Genomic DNA, 12220 nt, shown 5'->3' with positions numbered 1-12220 from the left:
TAAAGTCACTAAGATAATAGTGCCAATAAAGATTGTGATAAATCTTGGCCTGAGTATGTGAACAGTATAGAAAGCCGGTAAGTCAGAGAAGGGGGTGGGAGGTTCACTTGAAAGTTATAAAGGAAGAGAAAAGGCATATTGCAAAGGATTGGTAAAAACAAGGACATTACTGGCTGGCTTACCGAGGAGCATGAGTCCTTGAGACAAGATGCCTGTGTATTAAGGGAGCCACATACTTTTGGCAATAGCCCAAGGTTCCTAATTGTCAGAGGATGATTCATTTAAATAACTTATGGTGTGAGTGGAATTAAAGGAATTAAAGTAGTAGAATTGTAATGATGACAACAAAAAGGTCCCATAGGGACTTGAAAAGTAGATTGTTTTATTTCAATGAACAATCTGATATTTAAAGTCTTATTTAGGGGCTCCTGGGTGGTTCAGTCGCTTACAAATCTGACTTCAGCTCAGGTCAAGATCTCACAGTTCATGGGTTCGAGCCCCGTATCAGGCTCTGTGCTGACAGTTCAAAGCCTGGAGCCTGCTTCAGATTCTGTCTCCCTCTCTCTCTGCCCCTACCCTGCTCACACACACACTCTCTCTCTCTCTCTCTCAAAAATTAAACGTTAAAATTTTTTTTTAAAAATTAAAAAATTAAGTCATATTCACATTTAACAGAAGAGAGCAAGGAAAACTAGACCTCCCAGATTTACCATGGATGCCATGGTGGAAAAGTAAAACTCATACTCAACTTAAAAACATTAGAATGACTTAAATATGTGGAAAGAGCGCAACGAACTACATTTCATGAAACACTTTCTCTGAAGGTAAGAACAGATCATCAGATGATATTTTCTTAATTAACTTTGTTCTGCACTATAACTGGTGTTATGCTGTTTTTGTGAGACAACGGCAGCTGTCTCATATATGCTTTGAAATACAGCATTTTGATTTTTTAAAGTTTTATATTTTTTTGAGTGATTAACATGAGCATTTTCAGTATCACGTGGCTTGAATGTATAATCTTTGGCCAGAAATTTTACTCCTGGAAGTGAATTCTAAAGAATGTCCAAAAGAAAATTTAATTCTTTGTATAAAAATGCTTGTAGCATTGATGCTTATGAACGTGAAAAAAGGCTAGACTCTTTAGTCTTTAAGTTTGAACCTTAACTTCAAAACCAAAAGAGAAATGGTTAGGAAAACTAAAAAGTATAGCTACACATATGTGAGGGATATTATTCTGCAGTGACTTAAAATGAAAAAGAGGACTGGACAACTATCATAAAACATTAATTGATATATACATATCTTATTTCTGCNTTTTACATATAATATTTATTTATTTATATATTTATGTACTTATTATTATTTATATATAATAATTATAGGATCCATTAATATATTTATATTGAATTAAATGGCCTTAATATGGCTAGAAAATGGCTTAGCAGCCATCTTTCTTAAAATAGTATATTTTATCATTTTAATAATAAATACTTTGTGAGTAATTTTATATTGATTTCTAGAAGTTTTATATTCTTAAGCCATACACATATCCAATCATTTCTATCCACTGTTTAGTCTTAGGTTTATATATTCCTTACGCAGACTGCTGAGTGAAATTTCTAAGAAGTAAACACTTCCAATTAATAGATTGAATCCTTAAAGTTTTAGTAATGTAAGTGTCCGGTCTTCTTTTTTGTAATATTTATTTATTTTTGAGAGAGCACAAGTGGGGAAGGGGCAGAGAGAGGGGGACAGAAGATGTGAAGCGGGCTCTGTGTTGACAGGCTCCCAGCAGCAAGCCTCATGTGGGGCTCAAACTGAGGAACCAGTGAGATCATGACCTGAGCCGAAGTCTGATGCTCAACCTACTGAGCCACGCAGGGGTCCTAAGAGCCTAGTCTTCTTATGCAAGAAAGACAGCTTGAATGGGAGGGGCGTGAATACAGAACTGAGGAAGGGGAGCTAATTATAGACTCATAGACTGAAAGGAACCCCAGAGTTCCCCATCCGTTCTTGGGCCAGTGGGATTTTTACGGACAATTTGCAGGGGAAAATGCTGAGCCTGTGAGTAATCCACTCTAATGCAGGACCCAGCAATTAGCCCTGATGTCTGAGGACATGGATCCGTCTAATTCGGTAGTCATCAAGAAGACATTTTAATAACTGTCATGCAAACTCTTATTTATCTCATTTTACCATGCAGCCATCCATTTAGAAGAGGATGCCTTTAAACTGTGTTGTGAATGAATTGTAATATTTTTCTTTTCCTGAAATGGTAACATTCAGGCAATCGGTATAAACTACATTGAGTTTACATTTTCGACAAACGTGTTAACTTTCATTCGTTGCAATATTTATGTGGATATGTGGGATGCTAAGGTTTGTCATTTCCAATATTATAAGTATCTATTACAGATACTGGTCTTGATGCTTAGTTTAAAAAGAAAGGAAACTCTTTTGAGAGTTCAGTGCACTGGGAATTTCTACCAATATTTCTCTTCTAAGGTAAAATGCTACATGTTACCTGGATATTGTTTGTTATGCTCTATTTAAAAAGTTCTCTGTTTTCTCTTTTTAAAAATGCATGTGTTTTCTCAAGATTGAGAACTGAGAGTGTTAATTCAAATGTAGCATGGGATGTCTGCCTATCTATATTTTCATCTGTACTGTATGTGAAAATGTTGTCTGTGAAGGAAAAGTAGAATGAATGTGGATACTTTGCTGTTAGACTAAATGTGGTTTATTTTCTGCTTGTTTGAGAAAACGCTGAAGAATAAGGTTGTATGAAGGTGTCCAGATTTCCCATTTTAGTGATTTGGTGTCTATGTTCTTGCCATATTCCTGGCCTTTGAAAAATCAATGGGACTAAACCCTGACTTTTCCTTAAAGCTTGAGCAGACTAGATTCTAGATACATTCAAAATATTTGAACCTTGGTTATTTTCATTTAATCAAAAGTACCCTTCAAAATATTTGAATTATTAATCCTGCAGAAACCCTTTATTTGGTTTTTTCCTTCCTCTTGGTTTTTTACAACAGGAAATATTAAATGTCAAGAAAAGTACCATGCCATTATCCAAATTATCTTTTACTTAGTACCAGTTTAAACACTGATTACATTGAAAATCATTTCATTTCAGCCACAGCGTCCTGTGTTTACTCATGAAAACATTCAAGGTGGGGGGGAACCGTAAGTATTCTTCTTATCTTCTAAGTTCAAGACTAACCTTGGCTCACAAAAGAGACAACTGGTATACCAAAACAGAGGACTGTACAACTTTGCAAGTGAAAGAGGACAAAGTAACTAAAATGAGGCCTCTGTGATTAAGAGAAATTACAACAGTCTTTTATCTTTCATAACATAGAGTTCATTTTAAAAAGAAACCCATGGTTTTGCGCGGAAGACTGATTTACACGCCAGAAAAGCCTTTCAATGTTCCAGTAATGCCTAAGATTTATGAATCTGCCTCCCTCTTTGTTCTACCAACCATGCAAATTCTAGTAACCACAGCTGTAAAGACACAGAAATGTCCTGACAGTGGTTGTACACATATTTGAAGACCAGAAGAATGTAAAGGTAGACCGGAAGTGTTACGTTTGTAACAAAATTCCAAGGTTAAATCCCATTCAGTTAAATCCCTTTTCACACCTTCAGACTCCCTCTCCTTTCTGACGTGTAAGTCAGCTCAAATCAAGGATGCCACACATTGCCTTTAAGGTTCTCTTTTGTGTGTGTATATCTGTTTCTACTCCATTTTGCCCATGATAGATGTTCAGAGGCTATATACTTCCCACTGGCTACTGCCTAGTCTGTAAGTCAGGAGCTAGACCCCTGGAAAGGAGCACAGGCAGAACTGACCCTTGGGGGGTACACTTGCATAAGCACAGCCTCCAGCCCACTGCCCACATTCTGCTCACCTGGGGTTAGAGCAAGTGGCCCGGTGCCTTCCTCACCTCTGGCTCCCTCCTCACTTCTCAGAGACCTTGCACTGAGCTAAAAGCATGCTCTTCAGAAACCATCTCTCCCTTGAGACTGCCTCTCACCGAGTACAACCAGAAAGGTTTTCTTGTTAGGGAAAAGATTACAAAAAGAATAGGTTGGAAGTAAGAATCATTCAAAGTTCCATTTAACTGAAAAAAAAATCAAGTATGACCTGCAATTCTAAAGTTTTGGTTTGTTTTCTTATTTAAGCAAATGATGGGAACACATCACAAAAAAATAAATTCCGGGCCTGTTTAGGTCTATTGCATTACCGACACACTGTATTAAGCAGCTGTTAAGGAGTTTATGTATTAATAAATATATTATGCTATACTGTCTTATGTCATATAAAGTTAATACTTCCAAGTGTTGGTCATTTGGGTATTTATGGAAACCACAGAGCTTACAGGTGGGAGAAGGCACATTTTCAAGGTCCTGCTGTGGACATTGAAACATTCTTTACTAAATTTCTATTTAATTACAACCCCAATGAGTGGAATGATGGGGTGTCACTTAATCTCTTTCATTTAAAAAATAGATTGGAACGAAAATAGGCACCTAATGTTATAATAATGTTGCCACAATTCAGAATTATAGTAAAATGTGTTATGGGAAACATTGCAAGTTATAGAGACAGCTTCAAACTTGGCTGAGCATATTTTATTTAAAAGACAAATTTGTTTTGGAAGCATCCTGACCTCACCACCATCATTCATCTCACCAGCATCTTTCAAAATAGCATTTTAATTGTAATTCGGCTGCATTTCCTGTCGTGCAACACTGGTTTTGAAAGCCAACAGAGGCAGGGGGGTGTTCCGGAAGGTTTGTTATGTTTTCCATGAAACTCCCAATTTTTTTCTTTTTTTTCTTTCTTTCTTTTTTTCCTGTGGTTTAATTAAACCCGAATGGTAAGTAAATTTGGACAAGCACACTGGCTTTTGTCATACCAAAGTGAAGTAGGAGTTTGTGCCAATTTTGTTTTTTTAGCTCTTGGGACCTTGAGATTCTTCAAGCAGCTGGGGTTTGGTGGCCTTAAATGGGCCTGTCTCCATAAGGGGTTGGACAAGTGCCCGAGGGAAGAAGGCCGAAGCCTGCAAAGTTCAGTCAGAGAATCAGTGTTTTCCAAAGCAAGAGCTTCAATGTATATCCGTAGAATCAGCCTCCCAGGAATGACTGTGTCTCTCGAATGTGAAACTGGTAAAGGGACCAGGTTGAAATCAACTTTCCCCATAGGAATATACAAAAGATACCATCCCCTCATCTGAGCAGCCTCCAAATCAAATCCTTAAAACAAACAACAAGCTGGCCCTGTGCAAATATTGAAATTAAGCAATGTTGGTTTCCAAAACCTCCCTGTCTTTTTTTACCACTGCTTTGGGATTCTGGCTACCTTTCTCTGTTCTTCTCTACAATCAGAATCCTTTCTCAAAAGAAGACATTAGATGCCCAGTTTCAAAAGAGTGCAAGTGGCAGAAAAGATTTTCTAGAAGGATAAAATATTAACAGGGAAAGAGAGCTCTAAAGATGTGATTTCAGGCTTTGGTACCAGCTGGGGAAAATAATGTATTCTAGCAGACGATGTGTGCCAAAGCACCACATCTCACCAGCTCTTTCCCAGACAGCCACCACCATCACCCACCCCTGCTACAAGCTAACTTTATCTGGGTCTCCTGATCTGAAAAAGTTCATGGACAGAGGAAAGCCAAAGGAGCCATGTTCCTGATTTATGACATGATGTTTGAGTTCAAATGATAGAATAGTTTTGTTTCCCCAAAATGTGATTTTCTGAGCGAATGAAGTAATTAGATGTAAATCATTCTTGTTTCAGCAGTATTCAATATTATCTGCTTTCTAAAGTTGACCTTAAAAATCCAAAGTGCCCTGAAATGTGGTTTTTATTTTCTTGCATTGGCAGAATCATACAACATTATAAGAAGCAGCAAAAACAAAAATTCACTGATATTTTAAAGTCCCCCCTCATTATATTGGTAATATTTTAATAGTAATGTAAAGTTTGCATGTTAATTGCATATCAAATGCTTCCTGAAATGCTCAGCTGTTGGAATTTGTCTTCACTTCCCAAATGCCAATCCATCCACGTTATGCAGTAAAATATACACTATTTTTTTAAAATTTTTTTAATGTTTTATTTATTTTTGAGAGAGAGATAGAGACAGCGTGAGCAGGGGAGGGCCAGAGAGAGGGAGACACAGAATCCGAAACAGGCTCCAGGCTCCAAGCTGGCCGTCAGCACAGAGCCTGACATGGGGCTCAAACCCATGAACCGTGAGATCATGACCTGAGCCGAAGTCAGACGCTTAACCGACTGAGCCACCCAGGCGCCCCAAATATACACTATTTTGTTAACCACAAATTCAATTTTATTGATCAACATCACCAAAATAAGGGCTCTCAAAGAATTCAGGCAGAGAAAGGAAAGTGGTAGCATTCTGATCAGTAATTCTTTTTTATATAAAATTATTTCAAGGGAGAGTTCCAACATCAAACACAATTTCTCCAGGACCTATTTTTAAAAGAAACTTATACCCATGATCTACTGTTTGATATTGGCTCAGTGATCGCGGAGCATAGAATATATCTGCTTGACTTCATAGGTGAATTACATCAGATTTTCAAATTCTAAATTCTCATAAAACACTGGTTCAAACTATCAAACTAAGCAGCTGTAAAGAATTCCTGTTGGTGGAAAAAATAACCTTTTCTTTTACAGTAATCCCCATATAACAATTTAGAAGACATGTCTGAGACAGTTTGAACATCTCAATTTAGAATCATTTGAAAATTCAACTTGGAAGTCTCCATTATGTGCTTTTGATTATGGTCAGCTAAAGCTGTAATCCATTTTACATTGCTGGATAAAACACATATCACTTCTTTTATATTCGGTACTATTATTTAATGTCTTCATGATATCTATGAGTGGACAGTTGCAATACAGGTCTGATTTATAAATGTCAAAATGCTTTAGTTCAACTTGTGGATATTCTAACCTTCCACAAATATCTTTACTGTAGTTTTGAAATGCTATCAGAGTGGTCTAAGTCCCATGACAACCTAAATATTTCTATTTACTTTCCATGCTTACCAAAGATTTACACTATCTAACTTTACATGTTAATAAGAATAGAAATGTTAACAGGAAAATGACTATTGTATAATTTTCTATAGTTTCACAAAGGTATAAAGATTTGTTTTTAAACGCATCCATTTGTCCTGTTTAAGGTTTCAGGCTCTATATAACTATACTCCTAGGAATGAAGATGAGCTGGAGCTCAGAGAAAGCGATGTCATTGACGTGATGGAGAAGTGTGACGATGGATGGTTTGTGGGTATGTGTACACTTCCTTTCACATGCCTTTGGCCATTTTATAACTTGCTTGTATTTGCTCACCTGTGATAGTCAAAGGCACTTGTAATGCTTGGATCTTTCCCACATTGCATTGCATTTTTCATATGGCTTAGTATTTACTGCTTCAGATATTTTTTTCTGCTAGTGATTTTTTTCTGCTAGTGATTTTTTTCTGCTAGTTTTATTTCCAGTTCAACTGAGAGAGAAAATTTCTTTGAATAGCACCAACCAGGAAAAGAGTGAGATCTAAGAACCATAACAACAGTGTTTCCTGAACGAAAAACATTGGTCAGTTAGGTGTCAGCAGTGAGGATCTAACTGGGGAAAAAAACAAGATGAAGTGAGCAATTCATCTACTTACTAGGTCTGATGTTAAGTGCCCTGAAAATTCAATGCTCCACCTCCATGTTAATTTTTTGTAAAAGTAGAGAGAAGTTCCATTCTTTTTTTTTTTTTAATTTTTTTTTTAATGTTTTATTTATTTCTAGGAGAGAGACAGCATGAGCAGGGGAGGGTCAGAGAGAGAGGGAGTCACAGACTCTGAAACAGGCTCCGGGCTCTGAGCTGGCAGTCAGCACAGAGCCCGACGCGGGGCTCGAACCCACGAACCGTGAGATCATGACCTAAGCGAAAGTCGGACGCTTAACCAACTAAGCCACCCAGGCGCCCCGAGAAGTTCCATTCTTACTACTTAAAAGAAAATCCCATTCTTACCATCTTAAAAGAAGAAGAGAGCTTTTCTGAGAAAACATTTGTAAGATAAGAGAATCATACAATGGGACACACAAGAAAGCGGTAAAAAAGAAAGAAAGAAAAAGAAAGAAAGAAAGAAAGAAAGAAAGAAAGAGAAAGAAAGAAAGAAAGAAAGAAAGAAAGAAAGAAAGAAAGAAAGAAAGAAAGAAAGAAAGAAAGAAAGAAAGGCACAGGGGGAATAGAGGAGGCAAGATGAGGAAATGAGAATTTTCTTTAGTGAGGAAATCAGTGAGGAAAATAATAAAAGAACAGAGCAGACACCAGCCTCTGCTTCTGTTCATATTAATTCCCCCATTTAGAATAAAAATAAATGGCTAACCCATACAGGGGAAAAGAAAATCAAGGAAATCAAGACAAGAAGTTCCAGAACATAAATGGTAAATGAAACTGTAGAGTCTCTCTTCACTCTATCTGCGCTGGAAATGCTAAGGAAGAATTCAGCGCACCAACCTTTATTAAAAGTTTCAAAGGGATTTTGTTATTTGAAACCAAAGGCCATCTTGATGGTGGCCACTTGTATCTGATGATGAACCCCTGTCCACAAATAGTTCTTGGTCTTTTCTTTCCTTTAGTGACTATACATTTTTATGTTTTATCAAGGACTCTGGCAGTGCTATTTGTAAATGAATGAGGTGGCATTCAGCATGCTCTTCTAAGATATCGTAAAACTGGATGGTCCTGGATAATGCCATTGTCACACTGTGTTGCACTCTTCTGGTCCATCCCATCACACTGCCAGCCTTGTCTTTATTTAGATTGTCCCTGAAAACGTCACTTCCCCAGTGCTCTTCCCTTCCTCGCTCTTGTCTAGCAGCCGTGGTGATGGAGCATGTTACACTTATCATTACACTTAAAAACCCACCTCCTCAGCAGAATTGTCTTTCCCTTCAGGCAGGGAGACTGAGTGTTTTTGCTTAGCCTGGGGTGTGATGGGACAATGGGACATGGCACTGAACCTTCAGAGGCGGGGAAGGCGGCAGGCAGTATAGATAAAATTGCTCACTTTGTCTGCTCTGCCTTCAAGTGAGTTTGCTCTCTCTTTCCCAAACCCTGCTGCTCTCGCAGTGGAGGCTTGTCAGTGAAGAGCTTTCAAGCCCGCATAGATAAACTGATTATTTCATTGTTGTTCGTTTTATTTACTGCTTCTATTTTCAGGAACCTCGAGAAGAACCAAATTCTTTGGTACTTTTCCCGGAAACTATGTCAAGAGGCTGTGAATCATTCTCCCTCCTTTTTATGCCACATTTCAGCACCAGGTCTGCATAACCTTGCCTGAAAGATACCCTCAGGCCTCCTCTTCCCTCCTGCTGTCCTGCCTTCCAATTTCCAGTAGAAGTCACCCATCGTCACCATCTCTACCTGCCACCAAACCACCAGCAAAGGAACTGCCTGCCGCCCAGCCCTGGGGAGGCTGGAAGACTTGCTTCCACGTGAAAGTGCATATTCCTGATTTCTGCTCTAAACTTTGAAAAGTCGATACATGAGACCAGAAAGAAAATCATTATAGTTAGAAAGGGTTAAGTGTTTGAGGGCGGAAAAAAAAAAGGAAATGTCTCCAGGAGACTCTCTAGTACGCTTTGAAAGAAATTCTCCCCTCAGGCAACCAGAGATTGAACATCACTAAATGCTGTGGTTTGCATTTTCGCATCCTTAGCTTGGCAGTATATTTTTCCTTTCACGAGTTTGCCTAGTGTCCTGGTTTACACGACATGAAAACTGTACTTCGGCTATCGTTTGCCTGCACTTATATCTTGTAATACGCACAGTGATTACAAAATTGAAAGCAAGAGTAGGAAAGTTAATTCGGATGAGTGTGATTTTGTTGACTGAATGTGAGTTTTCAAATAGGAGTCTTTACCTGCAGTTTCTTCTGTACTTTCTAGAAGTGCAAACCGTAAGTGAATAAGAGCCTTTGGTAATAATCATGAGACTATAAGAGGTTTAGCTAGACTACAAAAAAAAAAAAAAACCTATTGTGTTGTAAAGTTGCATTGCTATTTTATATTAAAATGTAATAATCAGCATCATGAACAATGAGCTCTTAGTGTTTTATTTATCTGGTAAAATTTTAATAAAAACAGTGTTAGTGAGAGGTGCAAAGAATTATTCTAATGTAGACACTTGAAAGTATCTGTAAGCAATACTCATAGGTAAGATTTCACTGTGTGCACACATATACATTTGAGATTGTGTGAGAACAGACAATCTGTATGGTATGTTGTACATTTTATGGAAATGTAAAGGAATCCCATGCATTATTTTATAGAAATAGAGTACTTCAGAAGCATCACAAGTATGAAGGCTGGTTTTAGCAAGGATTATGATCAATACAGTTATTTTTACTATGATAATTATTTTTCTTCTATGGAACTCAGAATCCTGGCTACATTTGAGGACAGGAATATGTTGAGCCTGATTTTCCTGGTGTGTGTAAAATATTTCCTCGGAATACATTAGGCACTTTTTAGAGGCAATGTTAAATCATTCAGGTTATATTTTCTGCTCTCAAGTAGAAATTTACAAAATGGTTTCGGGACTTGAAAGATTTAATATGGTCAACAGTGCCTGGCTTACACATACCTTGAGAACTAGCTTTGTATTTCTTATGACTTTGCATAAGAACTATTCATATTTGGATCTTGAGCACCTTATAGATAAACCTTTTTATGGCGTTTCTTCCGTGGACAGTGATTGATCTTTTCACAATGTACGTAGACCCTAGCATTTTGTACATATGTTTGCTCTTTTTTTGTACAGACTATTTAGTTGTTGAGAAAATGGGAATTTCCTAATTTGGTCTTTATCCTTCACTTTAAACCAAGCTAAAACACTTTCAACAGATTATCCTTCACATATCCCATGGATCACAATCACACCTTGATTGCGCAGTTCTGTAAGATAGCATTTATGCAAAAGTTTATGAACTTACAAGATCTTAGCAGCCAAACTGAAATGTACATAAATACTGATTACAGAGGAATTTCATTAGAAAGAAGGTAAAGAAACATCTTTGAGTAGACTACCTTGATTACTGTCAAATTCACAACCAGCTTTATATTTTAAAGGCTTTGGGGTTGAAATTGAGTCAACTGCATGCAGCTTTGCTGATAAATGAATAATTATCTTTGATGCCATTTATGAGAAAAGATTTCAATATCTGTTGCCTGTCATATTTAAGAAAAATTACTGTTTCTACTCTCTGTATCTGATTTTAAAAGGAAAAATATTCATACCTGGCTCTCAGGTAATTGACTTTGAATTCTTACAAGCGAAGGTCATTGTGTTTTTCTTGAATAGACATCTAATAAATTTTGCTTGGAAGTATACTTCAGTTTTTCTTTTTGACATTTATCTGTAAGAAATTGTGTAGTTTACCCCCAGTTCCTTCCATAAACCAAGAGAAAATGCATTTGCTCAATGTTCTCTTTTTTTGTTAAATGTTTTATTTATTTCTAGGAGAGAGAGAGAGAGAGACAGCATGAGCAGAGGAGGGTCAGAGAGAGAGGGAGTCACAGACTCTGAAACAGGCTCCAGGCTCTGAGCTAGCTGTCAGCACAGAGCCCGATGCAGGGCTCGAACCCACGAACCGCGAGATCATGACCTAAGCGAAAGTCGGACGCTTAACTGACTAAGCCACCCAGGTGCTCCCTCAATGTTCTCTTGATACACAAATGGAGAAAAGATGTGTATGCATCAGCTCAGAGAAGAAATACTCTTTAAACCCATCACTAAACCTCATTTATGAAATACTCTTTGGCAAAAATGAATACTCAGCTGACAAAACACATTTAAAAAATATTTCTGCCTCAGAAACAGCTGTTTTTCCAAGAAGTTAATTACAAGAAGTTGTAAGCACTTTCTCAACTCAACTACCTTAAATTTTAAAATTCTTGCCCTAAAAAGCTTTATCACCATGGACATGGGCAGTTCTGGTAATACCCACAAACATTTAGCAAATTTCAGATTATGTGCTTTTCTCTCACACAGATAGTAAAGAGTTAGCTTTCCACCTTGGATCCTTTCTAATAGATCTTGGACCCTTGTGGCTCTAGTTATATCAACCCTCATCTACGTCTATCTCTCACATTCAGAAACACATACATTCCTCTGTTG

General features: G+C 37.5%; 1 protein-coding gene across 4 annotated transcripts in view; it reads left to right on the top strand.

Annotated features, from left to right (window-relative positions):
• The window catches only part of SORBS2 (sorbin and SH3 domain containing 2), a 188027-nt gene extending 176530 nt beyond the window's left edge, over positions 1-11497 (top strand). For all 4 annotated transcript variants that reach the window (XM_077762335.1, XM_077762327.1, XM_077762313.1 and 1 more), the window contains 3 exons: positions 3143-3192; positions 7228-7334; positions 9263-11497. In XM_077762335.1, the coding sequence (XP_077618461.1) occupies positions 3143-3192; positions 7228-7334; positions 9263-9324 (219 nt within the window). In that variant the 3' untranslated portion in view covers positions 9325-11497. The remainder of the gene's footprint in view (positions 1-3142; positions 3193-7227; positions 7335-9262) is intronic.
• Positions 11498-12220: the final 723 nt, after the last annotated feature.

This window comes from Crocuta crocuta, unplaced genomic scaffold (assembly GCF_008692635.1).
Source record: "Crocuta crocuta isolate KB4526 unplaced genomic scaffold, BGI_CrCroc_1.0 scaffold90, whole genome shotgun sequence".
Classification (NCBI taxonomy): domain Eukaryota; kingdom Metazoa; phylum Chordata; class Mammalia; order Carnivora; family Hyaenidae; genus Crocuta; species Crocuta crocuta.
The sequence above is the reverse complement of the archived record's forward strand: the minus strand, read 5'-3'. Positions and strand labels throughout refer to the sequence as shown.